We start from the raw sequence: 21,505 nt of genomic DNA, 5'->3' as shown, positions 1-21,505 counted from the left end.
ATAGCAAAATGGCTCTGTTCCTGAACATTGTGTAGGTTCAGACAGAGACATGCGTGGACAGGGTGAGTGGTGAGCACTCCATGGAGGAGGGTGTGCCTTCAGCTAGGGTTGAAAGGAAGATGACTTGGGTGATCCAACAGGGTGCACAGAGGGGACAAAGGTCAAGGGGAAGGAGAGGTCCACCTGTCACTGCCACATGGCATAGGTGGACCATTTTGCCTACACACTACAGGGGTGAGAGAGAGGGTAGAAGGACAGCCCTTTTAAACTTGGCCCTGCCTGAGACACTTTCTCAGACATCCCCTTGGATCCCTGAGATGGCGTTTTCCGCCTTAACATCTTTTGTACTGCACTAGGACCGTTTGCTGCCCTAAATCTCCCCCGGTTGGCTAACGTTTTGCTACTTTCTGCCTGTTCCTTCTGAATGAATGGCAGTGTGGCGGAACAGGCAGGAGCCTGTCTTTCAGAATTATGGACTCAGGCTCAGACTCCATCCATGGAGATGGTCCTGATTTCTGAGTCTCGGTCTCATCCCGAAGACACGGGGCCAGCAATACCCACCACAGACGGTAACAGCAGTGAAATCAGGTTATGTCTGCAGGACACCTGGTACATAACATGCTCAGCATGCAGTGGCTTTTATGGATCTTATAACAGCTGACACATGGCACCACTTGATAAGCACCAGAGGAAATAAGTGGCAACCTCACCTAGACACATGCTAGATTATGGGGTGTTCTGAAAGCAGGTTGGGAAGCCAGCTCCTCCCACCCTTGTAACTACCATTTCTAATGTAATGGAAACACGTCAAACCACTAACGCTGCAGGTTAGAAAAAAATTACTTATTCTGAGTGAATGAAACAGAAAAATGGCAGAAGTGGGGGTCATTTTCATGACACAGGGTTTATTTTGTCGCTTGGGATTAATTTTAATTGATTTAGCTGAATAACTATACATATTTTGTAATGCAGTGTGATATTCAATATACATGTGCAATGTTTGATCAACAGTGTGCCGGGCATACCCATCCCCTCCAGCACTGCCCGTTTCCTCGTTTAGCTGTACAGGAGACACAGTTACCAGCCAGAGCTTGGTTCTAACGCGCAATGAGACTTTCAGTTTGCCTCTTTTACTCAGTTGCTCTCTCCCTCCCCTCTGTCCACACATACACCTCTGCTGACCCTTCCCAGCTTCTGGTAACCGCTCTAGGAGATGGCTCTGTAAAGGTTGCAGATGTCATGGAGAACAAGTAGTACTTGACTTCCTAGCCTGTTTCGTTTAACATAATGGTGCCAGTTCCATCTGGGCTGCCACAATTACAGCTTTCCTCCATTGTGTAGCTGAATAACATCCCATTATGTATGTACCTCATCTTCAGCCAGCTGTGGGTCGCTCAGGTCACTCCTGTCTTAGAAGCGGCAAGCTTAATTGGACGCTTGTCAGTGTCACCCTCTTCCCTTCTGTGGGTCAAGGCAGTTGAACGGCTACCGAACAGCTACAGCCGAGATATTCCAGTTGCTTCACTCTGCAATGTTAAATAGCCCAAACCTTAGCTACTCTCAAATAAGGATTTGTCTTATTGATCATAAACTCTAGTTCATGAAAAGCCTTGTTTCAGGCAGCAGGGAGAAGATAAAAACCAGGATGTGCTAGCACCTTCCTGCCCTGACAGGACTTCCTGAAGCTAGGGCTCCTCAGTGTGAGAGGTGCACAGGGGAGGGATCAGTGCTCACCACAGCTCAAGGTATTCTCCTTTCCCTGATGGGCAGAGCTGTTTTTCTTCCTAATTCAACAGATTCAGACTCAAAAACATGTTCCACCCACGCGCCAACACAAACACACACACACACACACACACACACACACACACACACACACACACACACACACACACACACACACACCCCATGCTCCAATTCCCCTAACCTCAAGGCCAAACTTAAGCGAAAAAGAAATCCTCTTTCCTCAGAGTAAACCGGAGTTTTATAAATTGGATTAACAAGAAATGTGGGGGGAAAAAAAACAGAAAAATCACACAAAGCACAAAAATAATCACATGACCCACAAACAGCCTGACACTTGAATTTAATATCTGGACAAGAACTGTCATGGCGGTGCAATTGTGTTGACTTTCATCATTTCCCTCAATAATAATAATGATGACAATAATAATAATAATAATAATAATAATAATAATAATAGTTGGCACATATCTGTTTATCCCAACACTGGAGAATGGAGGCAGGAGGACCAGGAGTTCAAAGTTGTCTTCAGCTACATCATGAACTGAAAGCTACATGAGACCCTGTCTCATAGCTGTTATTTACTACTGAACTCTGAAACAGAGACTTTACAAATATCCCCATTTCTGTATTTTAATTTATATTCATTTATCAACAAGAGCTCAGCAGCCCCAAAGGAAATGAAGTGGGAGAATGAACAACCGGGTAAAAAGCCACAGAGCTTATATTTGAACCTGGATTTATGGGACTCCAGAGTTTTCTTTCATCTGACGTGAGATAGATAGATAGATAGATAGATAGATAGATAGATAGATAGATAGATAGATAGATAGATAGATCGATCATGTAGGGGCGACTGAAGTTCTGCTATCCCTCCAGAGTTCTGTGATTCCAGGTAGGCACCCCCATGCCTGGTTTTTGTAGTTCTAGCATCAAGCCCAGGAGAGGATTTTTTTGTACACATTAGACTAGAATTCAACCAACTGAGCTACATCCTCAACTATATTGACTACACTGCCTTCTTAAATGTAGTCAAACCAAGGTGGGACAAGGCTTGGAGTCACCACTATTTTTCATAGCGAGCTTCAGATTTCATATATAATGATGGGTTCCCATTATGTCTCATGCCCCTCACCATCCACATGTGATCTCCAACCCTATCATTACAACAGGTATGTAGACTACGCAGGGAATGCCCCACCAAAACCAAGAGTCTCATTTCCTATGATTCCAGTAGACCTTAAAAGAAACCAGATGCCCAAAAGTTCTCATTTCTTTTAACAATTTTCTTTAGTTCAATTTCATAATCGGCTCTAACCAACAGTCACCATGCTCATCACCCCTACCTCCCCTGGAATACTAGATCTCTTGGGTCTCTCCACAATCCTGATCCAGAATCCTCTCACGTCACACATGGACACTGAAGAAGCTTCCCTTCCATTCTCTTAAAAATCCACAAACTTCCTTCCTCTTAAAGATTCCTACGCTCACACAACCCATTTCTCCCTCTAATTTTCTCTTCTGCAGACCCCCTGCAGCCTCTTGTGGCTATCACTCTGATTTGAGGGATTAATATGGCTCCCACTTCCTCAAAGAAACATGAACTTCATTCCCAGGGTCAACTCTCACTTGAGATCCAGCTGTCCCTAGAGACCCATCCCTTGAGGTTATCTTACTCACAGGGTAACCAGAGTCTCTCATGGTTACACACAGGAAAGAGCATTACTTGTATTTTGATGTTTGATTAGCTTATATTGATTAATTGTACATGAGTTTCATTGTGATATTTTATACATGTATATATTTTGATCGGATCCACCCTATTCTCTTTTCTTGTCTCCCTTCCCCTCCCACTTATTTCCCTCCTCTTTCCAATTAGTCCCCCTTCTTCTTTCATGTTTTTCCTTTTTGAGTGATTCTGAGTCTCATTAGTGTTTCTTACAGGCATATAGGGGAGGGGGTGGCTTACAGGTACTTGGGCACCTTTTCAATGGTTAGACTACAAAGAAAATGTCTCTTTTTCTCACCTACCAACTATTAATTGTATACATTCATGAAGACGTCCTCAGGGAAGAGATGGGATGCCAGGAGCTCATTCCTCCTCCAGTCTAGGATGTTGGGAGACTTGTGTGGATCTGGTGTAGATCCCGTGTGGGTAATCACATTGGACGTTGAAGGGTGTGTCAGTCACTTTTGTCCATGCCCAAAAGCCAGCATTAGCAAATATAGAACTAGAGAAAGTGGAAGCCAGCATCCTTACACCATACTTTCTTATGGAAAGTATGGGAAGAGACTGGAGGATGAGGACCACCAATGCTCTCATTACCTGGGACCCTATAGCAAAAGACAAATGGAACTCTTTCCTAATATGGAACTCTAATTTTAATCAACACCACACACACACACACACACACACACACACACACACACACACACACACACACACACACACACCTGCTAAGCTTTGCAGTTTATCCATTGCTCTAACTCTGGTGGCACTTTAATGATTCCACTGACTAGCAGTGGTGGGCTGAAAGGAGCAACGCAAAGCAAAATTCAGAAGCTGATTATTCACATTTTAGAGATACGGAGTTGATCACATAAAGCCACAGCTCTGATCTAAGAACACAGCAATGTACAAATGCCATTGGAAATCAGGGGTTCTAAAGTTTCACACGAAGCTCTGAAGGCACGAGTGCAAAGAAGGCAGTGGTGTACCGTCAAAGCAAATGCCCACGAGTTGCTTGGATCTCCTAAAATTAATCATTAAACTTACTGTTCACCTCTGCAACCCTCATACCTGGAACCAATCCTATGAGAGTTTTGGCTTCAGTCAGATATCACCTTTGCCTAAGGCACAATGAACTGTCATCACATGGCTACTGCATGTTTAATAGCTTGCTACTGTTTGTGTTTTCTTATTTTTTTTTATGATTTTTGTCTTATATATTGAGAAACACCTCATGTTTGGTTACTAAAGCTATTGAGAAAACTTGAATTTTTAACACATTTACTTCATTTTTACCTTACTATTTTTTCTACATTTCCCACAGATAAATCCATTTCTTACTCCCCATTTGTCTGCAAGTTCTTACTAGAGGGAACTCACATCTAATCGAAGAGTATCTTCCCCACACCTTTTCCTTGTTCTCGAGGAATATTGCCTCTTAGCATCACTAAGAAGTCCCTTCATGAGCCCAGAAATAATAAAAAAATAAAATAAAATAAAAAACCAAAACAACATGTTCTGAGAACTCAATGCCTTGTAAACGCACGCAAAATGCCAATGTTTGAATTTAGGGACACACGTTCTACATCTACAGTTGCCCTTCATTTGAATGGATGCTTTATTTCCTAAGGCTTCCCAGACCGCCTATTGTCTGACTTTAATTAGCCCACTGTCCTGCCCTGTTTGGAGAACTGAACCACACTTCCAGAGCTTTCCGTGGTCCCCACCCAGCCACCTGCTCCTGCACAATTACAGAAAAAAAAAAACTTTAAATAATAATAAAAGCAAGCCTTTCATAGGGAACTTATTTTCTCAGCTGTTCTATTGGTTCTGTGGAATTTTCTTTTTAAAATGTCATGAAATTTAAAATCATTCCTGGTGGAGAATTCTTTCATGCAGCTTGCAAAAATAATCAGGTTTTACAGCAAAACAACCATGGCCGTTCCATCTGGTGGGGCTGCAATTCTGCAATCCCTTCGCTGGCCAAAATGCTTCCCAGTGGCTCTCCTTGCTCTAACTTAGCTGCGCAAATAGAAACAGCTTTTCAAAGGCACACCAAGAGGCAGGGGTGGGAAAATATGTTTCACTTTGTAACTTAGGCAACAGCAATCACTTTCTCACAGAGACAGCCTGGACATAATTTTGTGCCAAGCAGGAGAGCTGTTAAAATAAAAATTTTAAGAAACCGTCAAAAAAGTTGGAATTCTGTAATCATGGGAACTTTCCAAGGGACATAAAACAGTCCATGGCTCAGAAACTGGAGATATTTGGAATCATATTTTTTTAATCAAACATGAAATTAACCATAAAGATATAAAGATGACATTAGTTTTAATATTTGTTAATTAGTTGCCTTAATTACAAAAGCAACCCACTGTGCAATTGCCGAAGAGAATACACAAGTAGAAAGTGTCAGGATACTACAGTAGAAATCTGTGGAAGTCTCCCCACACTGCACCACCACGGTCAATTTCACATGCATTCTTACAGATGTTTGCTGCAACCGCTGGTTAGAACCTAAGTTAATGTAACAAGTTAACCGACCTCAAAATGTATCAGGTATGGCTAGCTGCACAGGCGGTTACAAGGTAAACCTGTGTTTCCATAATAAGTCCTTCGCTTCAGAATTTTAACATGGCTTTTGCTCTTCACTCTTCTTCCTCTGTGCTTTTGAAAGCTTTAACAATCATTCCTTCTACATCAACGATGTAGGCCCCACGGTTGCCTAGGTTACCAAGGGTGAAGACATCCCACACAGAGCGAGGCTTTGTAAATATAAGGGCTCATACGGGTGTTTCACCATTCCGTCCTCAATTAAACATTATTGTTGGCCATAGGAGCAGACATGCACAGTGCACCATTAAGTTAGATTGTGGAAGAACTTACAGGCCTTTCCACTTTGTAGTGTGGGACGGGCAGATGTGGCGATGCCTCTGTAAACAAGTGTCAGTGTGAAGGAAGTCAATGGTGAACAAAAGAGAAAAGGCCCTGGGGACTGTATGGTGGCCAGAACAGGTGGCCAGGACAGCTCTCAGCACATAGAGGCATGAATCAGCCATCTTCATACAGCTTCTAAAAGGATGACAGACAGATTGCAGACAGAAGTGTGACCCGTCAGCCTCCTGACACCCTGCCAGACCTTCAGCATCAGGTCTTCACTGGACTCCAACCGCTATACACTCACTCTACCAACAACTCCAGACCCCTGGCTTCACCATCAGAGTCCATGTTCTAGGATAGCATTTTCACCACTGAAACTCTTGAAGACTCATTGCCCACTTGTGGACAAAGTCCAAGTCCTTACTTAGCACAGCTCAATGGCCCTTTGTAACCGAGCTCCTGCGTCTTCCTCCAGCTCCTCTCCATCATTCCCTGTCTTCACACTTCCTGTCTGTATTCCCACAACTCAGACAAGCTATTGCATACATCCCAAGCCTTGGTTTTCTCCACAGTAACACATCCTTCTCCAACCTGATTGGTGATTTCCTTTCATCTTTTCGGACTGGATTCAGGTGCCATCTATATGATGACACAGTCAGTCACTCCAACTCTCATCTGTGTCCTCACTTCTCCATCTACACCAAGTTGTGGTTAAACAGATCTAGATTAGAACCCAGGCTGTGTCAGGTAACCTTGAACAGGTCAATCTATAAACCAGAGGATACCTTATAGCATCATCTGATCGATTAATGGTAAGCATCTGGTGAGAACAATCAGCACACAGTTTGAAGAGAACAAAAACACATCTATAAAAGTTGTCACTCAAAGTGAGTGACACATTCATTATGCCTCTCAGGAAGCAGCTACAAGAAGCACTCATTCCATTGCCCTCAACTCTTATTCTAAATACTGCTCTAATTACACCCACATTTGTATAGCTATTGTCCTAAGGATCTATATGCCGACTACAAAACCTGTGTCTTCTTTGTGTTTCTGGAATTACTACAGTCCTAGAGCACAACAGGCCCACAATATATTTGTATGGAATCAACCAAAGGAAGTGCAAAGGAGCAGGTTCCCTTCTGTTCCTTGCAGAAAAGCCAAGCCTCTCCTCCTCTGGGTTCAGTTCATAAGATTCCTTGCCCCAGGGAGCTTTCTTTTCTCCCTTCACCTTCAGTCTCCGAGCCCACTAACTAACCTTACTTCTCACCTCCCATCTGTACAAAGTAGGAACAAGCCATTGTTATCTCATGGGCTACCTTTTCCTGGCTATGTGTCTGCTACTTCCTGCTGCCTAAGAAACCACTTGGCCTTAGTAGTATATATCATTTCTTACAGCTTTCAGGGTCATCTGAAGCTTCATTGGTTGTCTTCTGGGGACCACCCATGCAGTTGCATTTAGCTGGGGGCTTGGCCAGAGGCACTCTCCCTTGCCTCTCTGGTACCTGGTGCTGCTGGTTCTTGACAGGATCACCCCACTTTCACTTCATGTAGTTTCCCGTCCTTCTGGAGGCTAGACTCCCTTCCTTACGAGGAAGAATATGGTAGTGAATGAAACGACCTTCAGAGCCCCTTGAAGCCTAAGATCTGAACCTTGCAGACCCCTTCGGCCATATTTTATCAGTCAACTCGAACCACAACCCGGTACCCTAAATTCAGGAGTAGATCTGTGACGCCACTTCCGGGGGGGGGGGAGCTGCCAAGAAACCGTAGCCATGTTTTCGTCTCACAGTTGGTTCATCTTCCCAAGTGGGTCCTAATCTGAGCAGTTGATTATTTTCTCCTGGCGCCTGCAAAGCCCCGTGATGGTTTTTCACATCAAGGGCAGCCAATGACTCCGTGATTCTGTTGAGGAGCCGGGACACAGAACTTGCTTGACACGATGTCCTTGAGAACCCACCAAAGAGTGATGCTAGGGAGGCTGGAGTCTCGTGCTTGGTTCTCTTATTCACTGTCTGGTTAATTGTGGGCATGTAGCTGCTCCTATGGTCGGCATCTCCTTTAGTGAGCCTGAGACAATATCCGCTTTCTAAAATGGCGGTGTGTGAAGTAATCGGCACCTTGGAGATGCTCGCAATCATAATTTCTAGTCGCCACCGAGTGTTTGTCCGTACCACCGAGTGTTAACTGCATAGCTCAGATACCTTGTCTGTAAGTGAAATGTGTTTCAAGGTTTGCAGAAGAAGTCATATTTATTAGAAGGTGTTTGAGGTACTGTACGCACCCTATAAAACGTGACATCCATCCGATTTTACTGATTCTGCAACCTATTTATCACATTAGTGCGCCCAATTCTCAATGCCCGTTTTTATTTCCTGCGGGAGGGAAGTATGCCCATCTAATAGGGGTATCCATTTAAAGGTAACGTGGGTTGACATCAGCATACCTTTACATTTATAACAAAGTTAGTGGAAAATCATGTGCCCAACAATGGATCTAAATTCAGATAAAAATATGATGTTAGAAAGTTCAATATAATATCACTAGATTGACCTGCCTCCCACGCATGGACATGATAATCCTTAGAAACGAAATGTGTAAAGTGTTGCAAATCCCTTGGAGACACCGCCTACTCACAAATGGTTATAGTTATTACTATTGAAGCATCACTACTAATATCTTTAAGTTTAAGGAAATGCTTTAGAAACTTTGCAATTATTTTTAATGGATTTAACAGCTCAAAAGAAACATCATGCCACCGAGATAGATCTTTCTTCGTATATCCCAGTGTATTCCTTCAACTATGCTGGCACCTAAAAATATTGTAGGGTCATAAAAATGGCAATAAATGTATTCAAAGGAAACTCCTAATCTTATCACTTTACTACCTCGGTGACCTATTAGTTCAAATTAACTCATTTTCATGGAGGGGCTTTTGGGGCAGCTGTGAGGCTGCTCTGCTAGCTACAGGAAGTTGCAGATCGGCAAATTTCATTCAAATATAAACCTCTAAATTTGGCTACCTGGTATTGCAGGATCCTGTTGTTTGCAGTATGCAAAATAAAAATTATATACCATCTTGCATGGTCAAAAGCTAGAGACTCTGAAATACTAAATCCGGTGTTATTGATAGGATAAAAAGTAACTGCGTGAATACAATGTATTGAACAAAGAATAAAGGGAGTGAGCGGCCCCTTCACATGGAGAAGGAAGGTTGACTGGTCCAGGCCAGTCTCTCCTAACCTATGAAATCTAAGAAAGGGATGGAGAAAAGTGAGGTCTAATCATTAAATCTGTCTGGTGAAATCCTCCCCAGTCACCCAGGGCCCCCTCTTCTTTGTCCTGTGAGGTGAATTAATGAGGCGTGTGTTAACATTGGCTTTAATATTGATTAATACAAATAGTTCATGGCCATAGAGGGGACACACACTAATTTAATAAAAGTGGTCTGTAACATGATTTTGGCACTCTGTTATAAGGGTTCATTGAAATTTGCTAAAAGACATCAAATTGCATACTTAAGATCTATGAATTGCAGAACATGTAAGTGATACCTGCCTAAATCTGGCCCCCATTCAGTGAAATATCACTAGAAAAATCAAGAAAAAAATATTACACACACACACACACACACACACACACACACACACACGCACCTCAGACACTTCTGTGGACTTGTTGATGATTATATTATTTCTCTAAGTGTCCCTAACTCTCCTTTAAGCTGAATTTTCCTAAAATAGTGGTGTGTTTCTATTTATATTTTCAAATTAAAATTCTTGGAAGACAGCCTGGAGTGGTGGTGAAGAACCGGGCCCTGAAATCAGAGGTGCTCGCTGAGTCTCACCCCTGCCACCACAACGCACCCTAGAAAGAAACTTACATGTTCTCCTCACAGTGAATATAATGAGAAAAAAATGATACTTCCCTTCAGGGTGTTTTAAGACAAAAATCACAGAGAAAACTTTAAAATAGGATTTATAAAAACAAAAATATAAAACATTAATTTAAAAAAAAAGTCAATGTGGATCTGGGGAGATAACAGTTAAGTGCTTGCAATGAAAACCTGACCTCAGATGATCAGCATCCAAAATAAAACAAAACAAAACACCATAGCTCACGTGCATAACTTCACAGCAAGGAGTGGGAGAAGGCAAAGACAGGAGTTGCTGGCCCTGCAGTTTAGCCAAGTTAGTGATCTCCAGGTCAATTAGAGACCTTGTTTCAAAAACTAAGGTGGAAAGTAACTGAAGAAGACAGCCAACATCAACCTGGGACCTCCACCCACACATATGCATATGTGCACACTCATGTGCATACGTGCATACACAAATAAATAAGTATTGTAAGAATTGTAAGAGTAATATGTGAGTTAAGCAGCAAATTATAATTGAATCATTAATAAACCAATAAGACCTGAAGAAGTCTATACCAATCTCTAAAAAATATGAAGAAACGCAGAATTGTGGATGTAGGGAAAATGAGGAGGTTGTGTAATATATAGGATAAAAGAGGAAGATCCAAGATGTACCTGAATAGTCTCCAAGGATGTACTAGAGCAAAGTTTAAGGAGGCAATGGTTGGAAGTGGTCATAACCTGCTGAAAGACGTGAAACCCCAGAAAAACAAAGACACAAAGTGCATCCTGTACAAAGCAGAATGAAGAGGGATGTGGTTTACTTCTTGACAATGTAAGCTGGATTTGACAATCCTGGAAGGCAGAAAAGATATACACACACACACACACACACACACACACACACACACACACACACATATATATGCAACAGCATATATATATATATGCAACAGCAGACTTCTTAACCGGAATTATGGAAGCCAAAGATGGTGGCGAGCTTATGTTCTCAAAGTGCCAAGAAATTAAATACTCAAAAGTTCTGGTTGTAAAGCCAGAAACATCATTTTCCAAGAGCAAGGTCAAAAGAAATTATTTTTTAAAATAAAACCTGAAGTAAATTACTTCAAAAATACACACATTTAAGGAATTTTATAGAAAGTTGCTTTTGAAAGATGAAGCTAATATAGAAAGTCTGGACAAATACTAACCAGAGAAAAGGCAAGCAGAGACGTAAACACAGTAGAGATGGGCTTAATACAATGGTAGTGTCTAAGTTGTAGTTGCTTGAGTTAAAGAATAAAAGTGACCATAGCAAAATGGTAGTGAGAATTAATGTTCTTGGGTTCTTGTCTTTCAGTAGGTTTTAGACATTGTTTGCAGGTCTTGTTAAGTCGGCACGGTAAAATTTCACAGATGACCATAAAGAATGGCAATAGTGTATAATTCCCACAGTGCAGACAAGATAAAATTAGATAGAAGGAAAGAATGCACGAGGCTTCTTTTTGTCAAAGTATAAATAAAATTAACTAGAGTCCTAACTGGTAGAGCCTCTCATATTAAAATTGGATTTGGGCAGGAACAGCACTGGTATTTCCATGGTAATAAGGCTATTCAGAGGGAGGAAAGGAGCGGCATGTTCAGGATTGGTGGTAGCAGATGGGAAAGGTGGGGGAACTTTTAGAGCAGAATTATAGAAGCCAGAAGAATCTTCATCAGCCACAGTGAGCAGCAGCCCAGTGTGGTGCAGAGGCTGGCGGGCTGGTGCTGAGGAGACAAACCGATGATGTCCGGGACTTACAAATATCAGAAAGACCCAGGCATCCAACTGAGCTTTGATTCATAACTTTATCCTGTTCCCGGCTTGGCCAGAGCAGGATAAGGAAGGAGAAATAGGGAAGGAGAGGCAACATCAGACTCTACCAGAGAAGTACCGTGAACAGCTACCAATGCCACCACAATTCAAGGACAAGGAGCCTGAGACCGAAGTCAGAAGGTATCAGAGGTCTGCAAGAGAATCAATCCTTCTAGAAGAGACCCTGATGGACAACCAGAAACAGGAAGGGTATGCTGAACAGCAGGGCTCCTGGCTGCATGGGAACTTGTACCAAATTCAGCTCATCTATGATTTGGTCAAACAGATCCTGACCTGCATCCCTCTAGCCACTGAGTATCTAAGAGTTCCTGTCTGCCACTTAACTTAGTCAAGAGTATCAGTACTCATCTGTACTCCCAGCTGGAGGGACGGGACAGCACAGGACTGAGTTCAAGACCGGCTTGGACCACATAGTGAAACCTTGTCTCAAAAGCGAAATTGTATTATACTCATCCCTTCAACCCATGGATTCACAGTTTGGGTTGCTCCCTGCCAACAGCAGTTTTAAAGTATTCAGTGGAGAATCTCATCAATGAATAATCCATGTTTTACATTGTAGCCATTCTGAGGAGCAGTTACCTGCTGTTCCACCAGGTCCCACCCCGAGATGAGATGGATTTTACCTTTGTCCAATGGATCTGCACCATAAATGCTGTCTGTGCTCCAGTCTCTGGAAGCCTTCTTCTTGGGATGGGAATCTAACTTAGTGGTGCAGCACTTGTCTGCAACACTCGGGCAATGTGTTCAGTCCCCACCCAACACAGCAAAAGAAGGCAGACTTCTCAGTTACGAGGCCAACTCTGACAAGATCTCAGTGCTTAAGATTGAGTCACCCTAAGTGCAAGGCCCTGGGTTCGGTCCCCAGCTCAGAAAAAAAAAAAAAAAAAAAAGATTGAGTCACCCTGGTTCCACTAATAATTACTCCAAAGAAGTGATGTGGGCAATTTTATTACAGGATGCTATATTAATTTTGTTTTATATTGTTAACTACCGCTTACCATACCTGACTTATAAGCTAAACTTGATCAACATGTGGAAGTAGGAATAACACAGTGTATGTATGCCTCAGTGATAGGAGGGGACTGCTACAACATGCTGGCTGTTTATGCCAAATGCTATTTTAAGCACTTCATGGCTATGTTCTAACCAGAGTTCACAATAAGGAGGCAGACCTGGGACTCAAACACAGACATGTTGGTTCTACAGTATTCATTCTTAAACAAATGCTGCCACTGAGTGGGATGATATTTTACCTGGAAGACAGAATTCGAAGTCAGAGCTGTGGATGGAATGATTGAGACCTCAAGATTTCCAGGATGAAGCCTAACCTCCAGCACGGTTGTCTTCGGGGGTGGAGACTTGGAGGTAATTAATATATCAGATACGTGATCTCTGTGTATCACTTGAAGTCACAATGAGAAGACTGCAAACCAAAAAGGGACCCAAACAAGAACGAAACCATGACCTCGGATTCCTGGTTCCCGGAAGTGTGGAATAAAGGCTAAGCCCCCAGACTGCAGTATTTATTATCGTAGATAGAGTGACTAGAGAGACAGTTAGTAGGGGCTTGAGAAAATGGCTCAGTCCGTACAACGCTTACCACAAACAGGAGGACCTGAGCTCAGTACCCAGCACTACATGCAAACCTGGGCATAATGCCACACACTTGGCATCCAAAGCCAGGAAGACAGACACAAGAATATACCCAGGGCTTGCGGCCAACTGACCTCACTTAGTCACCGATCCTCAAGGCTCCCAATGACGCCTTGTCTCATAAATCAACGTGGACAAGATTGACCTCTTCTGGTCTTTAAACAACCACACATACACACACACACACACACACACACACACACACACACACACAACATATACACATATAAACATATACACATGTGTGCACACACATAAACATTTGGAAAATAATGGATTATCTTCAAATATTCGAAAAACTGTGTAGAATTAGTTAAACCTATTCTGAACAAGAGAAAGCTGATTAGAAAAGACAGCAGACCCCTTTCTGCTGAGATTAAAGAGTCAGAGGTCTCCGGACAAGAGAGAAAGAGAGGAGGCAGCTGGAGCACTGAGTTCTCTGATGTTGGACATTGGGTGTGTGGCATTGGAAACATGCGAGGTGATTGCATGAGAGTCTGTGAAGCCTCTCCAGCTCTCAGAGTCTGCAGGACCTGGAGGGTTTAGGCTAAGAGCTCGGCCTGAGGTCTTAAGGATGATCGACCTCCTTGGAAGGTATTTTCACCATGGACTCTATTGGGGGCCATTTTGGACCTAGCATTTGCTCTTGTGATATTTGTCTTTTGTATCTTATGTGTGACTCTGTGTGTGCCGTTGTATACATGTGTGATGTGTGCACATGTGTATGTGTGCAGGTAGAGGTCTCAGGTCACTGTTGAATGTCTTTCCTCAATTGCTCTCCCACTAACCCTGAAGCTCATGAATTCAGCTTGAATAGCTGGCCAGCGAGCTTCAGGGGTACACCCATCCGTAATGCCCACGCCTAAGGCGAGGGCATGCTGCCTCCCCAGGTTTTTACATGGCTTCTGGAACCCCAGACTCACACCCTGGTGCTTGTGCGGCTGACTTGCCTGCCCCCATTTGCAATATTCTAAGACTCCGCACATCTAGAGGCCTTCATTCTGATGTCTGTACCACATCACCCCTCCTGGGTGTGTTCCTGTGCATCCCCAACACCCACATCCGACATCTTGCCCGGTCATACATTCCTTACTTTTCTGTATTAGTCTCTCACAGCAGCTATAGGCACAGACAAGTACAAAAGAGATCGCTTAAACCAGGAGAAACACTGGTTCTGGAAATATGAGCAGGCCCTGGTCCCTTGGAGCTGCAGGAACAGAATCCCTTTCTCGTCCTCCTTTCTGCTGGTGATCACCAGGGTTCCTTGATCCCCAATCATGAAGTTAAATTATTCATGTTTTTCTTGTCTCTATATGACCCCTACCATGTCTGTATCATTGAGCGTTCTCTTCTTTAAAAAATAAAAATCATTTTATATTTCATTGATAGATTTTTGCCTGCATGCAGTACCCACAGAGGCCAGAAGAGGGTATCAGATGCCTAGGGACTGGAGTTACAGAGGTTGGGAACCACAGTGTGGGTGCTGGGAATTGAACCTGTTCAGCCAATGCACTTGACCCCTAAGCCATCTCTCCAGTTCCTCTTCTCATCACCTGGGATTGGGGGCACATCCTAATTCAGAATGACCACATCCTAAGTAATTACACCTTGAAAGATCCTATTTCTAAATAGGATTGTAGTCACAGTTACTAGGGATTAAGACAAGGCTTCGGTGTTGGGGGTCAGTAGTAAAGGTACTCACCTCCAAGCCTGAGGTACTAAATCCAACACCTGGAAGGTGGAAGAGCACACCTGACTCCTGCAAGATGTCCTCTGACCTCCACTGTGCACCCTCCCACGATGTATGCACGCACATACACACTTATGCATAGACACATATACACACATATACGCTTATGCACAAATACATATATATATACACATACACACATACATACAAATGTACACATATATACACACATACACACATATAAACACACATATGCACATACACATACATATACACATCATACATATGTACAAACACATATATACACCCAAACATACACCCACATTCACACCCAAAAACAAAAGGAAGGGAGGACAGAAGGAAAGAGGGAGGGAAGAAGGATAGTTTGAAAACTATGTTCCTGATTTTAAAGTTAAGTTCAAGCTTGTGACTAAGGATGAAAACACCTGTTTCTGTTTGCCTTCCAGGGCAGCGTCAGCTCCTCCCAACCTCCGTTCGTCCAGATGCCAGGTGAGACCTTTAACGCAACAAGCAATTTACTCCCTTTTAAGCAGCAACTGAGCACTTGTGCTTTGTTTTCCGGTGCGGGGAAGCACCGAGCCCAGGGCTGTGCACATGCTGTGCAACTCCATCCCAGCCCAAAGCTTCCAATGTTTTGTTAACACATCACATTCTCACTTTTGCTTCTTTGAGGAAAAAAAGAACTGGTCGGTGACGATAGATCTCATTGAATCATCCCGAACTTAGTTGGTTAGGACTTGCAAAGTGGGCCTTTTGATTGCCTGCCTGAAAGAAACTTCTAGGCAAAAGCAACAGTAACCAGGCTCCGGGCCTAGTGTTGAAATATCTAAAGCTCTGGCATCATGGCTGGATACCACCTTGGGTTCTCAACCTGTGGGTCACCATATCAGATATTCTGCATATCAGATCGCAATTCATACAGTAGCAAAAATACAGTTATGAAGTAGCAACGATAATAATTTTATGTTGGGGGTCACAACAACATGAGGAACTTATTAAAGGGTTCGCAGCATCAGGAAGGTTGAAACTACTGTAATAGATAAAAGGAGAAGGGAGCATGAGAGGTCGGGGCTACATTTATTAAGTTCCTCCTACATGTCACACAGTGAAGTCTGGGTATTGTATTTGTGTCACTTTGGTGTGTCTGGATTCCGCAGTCCTGTGAGGATGGGAAAGGAATTCTCTTACTAGTCATAAGCATCCTTGTGCACACATGCCCAACCCCACCACGCAGTATCCCTTTCCAGATCTCAAACTCCAAAATGATTTAACACTTCCCAAGTTGCATGGGAAAGGATGTTCTGAAGCATCCCAGACAATCAATGTAAATGTCTCTGCTGTATTTCCCCTTCACCTTTACTTCCATTCAAATTTGGTTGCATCTGCTCTTTTGTACTAAAAGGGGTTTCTGCAGGTTCTCCAACCTTCTAGAATTTTCCTCCTCTTTTTAAGGAGAAATGGATACACTTGGGAAAGCAGAGGGCTTTTCATCGCGATTGGTTTTCATTTTGAAATTAGAAATATAAATGCACCACCCTGGAAGCACTTTCTACCTCTCCACCGCCCTCACCAATCTGTGGGATATAACTTCGTGGCATGAATTTTTATTCGCCCAGATTTCTCTCCCAGGAAAGTGTGTTTAAAATTAAAACTGTCACCACAGAATCCATCACTGAGGGAAGCCAGAGCAGGAACTTGAAGCAGAAAGCAGAGACGAATTTTACTCGCTGACTGGCTCACGGGCTTCCAGGCCGGTTGGAAATTGGTGGATTTAAAACGAAAGTGTAGTGGGCCAAAGCGTGCTTGAAGGCTTTGGTGGGGAACTTGAGCGGCTCCACAAATAAACGCATTTGCATGGCGTGTTGAATGCAGCATTCCCCTCCCGGTCTACAGACCAGGAAGTGCGTGAGACATGATCTACCAACACCGAGCTCTTAGACCTCCTTGCAATAGCAAGTCACAGAGAAAAGAGCAAAATATAAAATACTACCTTAGGTGGAAGAGGCTCGCGTTCTCACTGTGAACAAGTCACCCAGGGCAAGAGTCCCGGGGAACTTGGTTTCTCTTCTGGATGGGGTGGGTAAGGACAAAGCTCAACGGGACTCTGTTGTTGGAGGAAGGGAAGAGAGGCGCGGGCAACTTCTCCACATCTCTGCCCTTTAAGAAAGGAATTTAAGGTGTATAAAGGTCTGAGGATATGGGAGCTTAAGTGAGTTGTGAGGGTCTGAGAAGGCAATTTAAGATAAGCAAGTGCAAGTTATAAAAAGGTCCAAGATGGGATATATAAAATGATAAATTATAGGGACCTGGAGTCGGCGCCCCAAACGGATTCTCGACAACCATCCATTTCCTGACACAGATGACTACAGGGTCAGAGAGTGTCAAGTGTAGCAACCATTTCATTAGTCTTTTCTTATTTAAAACTCCTGCCAGTTTCAACCTTTCTCTCTGTTCCTCCTAACAAAACTCTGCCAAGCTTTCTCTTCAGAAACCTGCTATACGTCCTGGAGAGGCGAATGAGGGAATCCAGTCTGACCACAAGGGGGCAGCAAATAACACTAGAACCATCAAAGCCAGACATGTCAGAGGGGGTTTTTTTTGTTGTTGTTGTTGTTTTTCCTCAACAACTGGCTTCTCTGTAGTCATATTGGCTCAGGGCAAGCCATCTCTTGATGCAGGCTGGGCGTGAGACATGGTGGTGAAGACCGGTGTGCAGAAAAATCAAAAGACAATACACCTTTCCCTGGCTTGAAGTGAGTGACGTGTGTATCATCTTACCCAGAGAGATATTACTGGATGGAAAAAAATCCCAGAAGCAGCCTCTTGGCTGTCTGTGATGGATGCGGTCATGTATATTATGGGATGTAGTTCAGAAGCTGTGAAAAGATGTTTATAGTCCCATCAAAAGGCGTAGATTCCAAATATTCCAGTTTGATTCAGTTGCTGCCACAAATATCATGACCAAAACCCCCCTCTAAGGAGGAAAGGGCTTATTTCAGCTTCCAGATTGCTGTCCATCATCCAGGGAAGTCAAGGGCAGGAACTTGGAGCAGAAAGCATAGGTGAATGTTAGATGCTGACTCGCTCACAGGCTTACACTTAGCTAGCTTTCTTATACAGCCCAGGGGATAGTGCCTCCCGCAGTGGGCACACCCAACATCACCTAATAATCAAGGCAATCTCTTACATCCATACCCACAGACTGACCTGATAAGGATGCTCATTTGAGACTCTCTTAGCAATTGGCTCTTGGCTATGTCAAGTTGACGGTTGACGCTGGGCGAAATACCATACCAAGGGATTCTCTAACAACTCTCTGTGCCTCTTCTCAGAAGTATCTAGACCTGAAAGATACATGATGAATCATTATCTAGGTGAAGTTATTCTACACCTAACATGAATCTGTCTCTAAAGCCAGAGTGAACTTGCAACACTGAAACAGGAATACCGCATACCATAGAATACACGTAGGTTTCTCCGTTAACGATGGTGTCAGGCACGTGTGGGTACCATCGTTTCATATGATACCAGATGCAGAACCGCAGTGCTCTGAGCTTCCTACTTGAAACCTTGGCCCATTTCTCTTTCATTTGGCTACAGGATCACCAGTGATGTCAGGTTACTACGGGGTCAGGAGGTCTTTCCTGTCTGACTCCGACTTCCATAGCGGCAAACAGTTCTCAAATGACCTCTACACGTCCAGCGTGACCAAGCCCTTTGCCTGTGAGTCCTCAGCTGGACAGAGTCACACAGGCCTGCTGGAGTCCTACCTGGCAGAGCCCTACGGAGACTACCGCCCACCGGCGCTGACGCCCACGCCGGGTTCCCTGTTCAGCACTTCGGCTCTGCCACCACTCTTGCCACCTCCGTTCCCCAGCGACCCAACTCATTTCGTCTTCGTGAGTATGGTTATTTCATGTGCAGGGAGGAAGGGGAGGTCCCAGGTCCTGTGGCCCAGCACTCGTGCGTGGTAACCAAGCTGAGGCCAGATGGACTCACCTGGGAATTCCTGAGGCTGCTCTGCTCACACCTGGAGGTGCTGGATCAGGCTGGCTTTGCTGGGGCACTTCTGAGGAAGTCCTGTTCAAGGATCGCATCAACCAAGACAACCAGAAGTCTAGGGTTTTGATGCAGGGGCCTGTAAGAGAGAATTTACATTCATTTTGTTACTATTGTGTTTGCTAAATGTTTCCCCACGCTGTCCAGGCAAGACTTCTTCAGGCCTCTGAGTCCTAAGGAGCAAAGGTTGAAGTCATTTCTAGATAGGATTAGATAAGCTCCCCAAAGAGATTGACCCAGCTTCCTCTTCCACTTCCTCACCAGTCTCTCAGCTCTAGCTTCCTCACAACATGCCCTCCTACCCTTTTCTCTCTCTCTTGATCCCTCTGAAGTTCAGAAAGATCTAAAAGCTTCTAATAGTCCTTTTATAGAAAACTGTAAAGCCTTCTGCCACAATAGAATGAATGGCTGAAGGTGGAATTTTAGACCAAAAGGGTGGGCCCGGGAATTAACCTTCTTCTGTGGCAAGGACTTTCACAGACTTTTGTTCATGTATGGCTTGCAGCAACTCAAGAAATCTGTGTCCCATTCCACAGATGAGCAGCTCAGTGTCGGGAGGGGTAGATGGTGAATGAGCTCAGTCCACCCCAAGAAAAGCACCGTTGAGCAAGTAGGGAGCCCCCAAGCCCAGGTCATTCTAGAGCCTGTGTCACTGGAGGGTTATTACGCCTCCAAACCAGAAACAAGTGCTGCCTTCCCTTGCTTCCGTGAAGAGGAATGCAGGGCTCAGTCTAACACCCTCAGGTAGAAATTAACTCAGACTTTCCTGGCTTAGGGTCAAACACGGGCGGGGAAAGCTGCCTGCGATGCAGGCTTCATCAGCGAGGAAGCCTGCAAGGTTTCTCCGGATGCCTCGGTCCGGCGGCATCTCTGTATCCTCAGAGCATCGACTAAAGGATAATTCCTGTGCTTTTGCCATTTTCCTTAGAGAGACTCCTGGGAACAGACGGTACCAGACGGTCCCAGCCAGCCGGACCCTATGCCTGCCGATGCCCTGCAGACCTTGCCACCCAGCACCAGTTGTCTCTCCCAACTGGAGTCAGGAAGCAGCACCCAGCACAGGAACATGGGGTGGGGGGCGTCCCTTGCTGGGGCTCAGCCCTACTCGCTGCATGCCCTGGAAGACCTGCACCACACACCGGGGTACCCCTTCACTTCTTTCATGACAGTGTCAAATGATCTCCCACCCAAGGCGGGGCCCCTCTCCCCAGAGGAAGGGTCAGATGTCTCTTCCCTTCATGATCCTTCACCTTGGACGAAAGAAGATGGCAGTATGGCCTGGGGCTCTTATGAATGCCGGAGAGCTTACTGAGGAGCGGGCCAGAGGACTTCTGCATCCTTATAGAAGCTGGACCCTGTGTCCACGGATTCTTCTAGGCGTGCTAGTTCATTCCGAACTGGGTTTTTAGTTTACAGCGCGATTCTGTCAGTGTCCTGACATCTCTGCTCTTATCCAATGTAAAAAAAAAAACCCTACAAAACACTACAATGTCAATCAAATATTTTGTGGGTCGCATCCTAATGAAACTCCCTCTACAAGGAGGCCACTTTAGAACTTTGGTTACCCATTTCATTCTAAAATTTCTGTTACCTTTAAAGCATTGTTTTTTTGGCACTGGTTATTTTTCTTATATTGCATTAAAAAAAACTTTATGTAGATCATAAAACAATGATTTTCCTGTCTAATTTTTAATTTGTTATAAACTATGTGTATTTAGCAAAAGAGAGAGGAAATGGTATATGCAGTTTGGAGCAGGTAAAACAAAACTCACTTTATATAGCATGTGACTTTAAAGTGTACAGTATTATACACATTTCCCTTATTACAAGGACTTGTAAAGGCCCAGTAAAAAAAATATATAGCACCAGATATAAGAGCTTTATGGTCGATAAAATAGTATGAGGTCAGGAAATTGGCTCTGTAAAGGTAAAGTTTTACCCAGGATGTCCAAATGTTATTTCAGAATCTCCCCCCCATAAAAGGTTGATCAATGGTAG

General features: G+C 43.9%; 1 protein-coding gene across 1 annotated transcript in view; it reads left to right on the top strand.

The window, feature by feature from the left end:
• C8H11orf53 (chromosome 8 C11orf53 homolog) overlaps positions 1-21,168 on the top strand; it is a 40,444-nt gene extending 19,276 nt beyond the window's left edge. The window contains exons 3-5 of the mRNA XM_032910402.1: positions 15,895-15,937; positions 19,049-19,347; positions 20,436-21,168. Coding sequence (XP_032766293.1) covers positions 15,895-15,937; positions 19,049-19,347; positions 20,436-20,819 — 726 coding nt within the window. The 3' untranslated portion in view covers positions 20,820-21,168. The remainder of the gene's footprint in view (positions 1-15,894; positions 15,938-19,048; positions 19,348-20,435) is intronic.
• Positions 21,169-21,505: the final 337 nt, after the last annotated feature.

Source organism: Rattus rattus, chromosome 8 (assembly GCF_011064425.1).
Source record: "Rattus rattus isolate New Zealand chromosome 8, Rrattus_CSIRO_v1, whole genome shotgun sequence".
NCBI classification, from domain to species: Eukaryota; Metazoa; Chordata; class Mammalia; order Rodentia; family Muridae; genus Rattus; species Rattus rattus.
The sequence above is the reverse complement of the archived record's forward strand: the minus strand, read 5'-3'. Positions and strand labels throughout refer to the sequence as shown.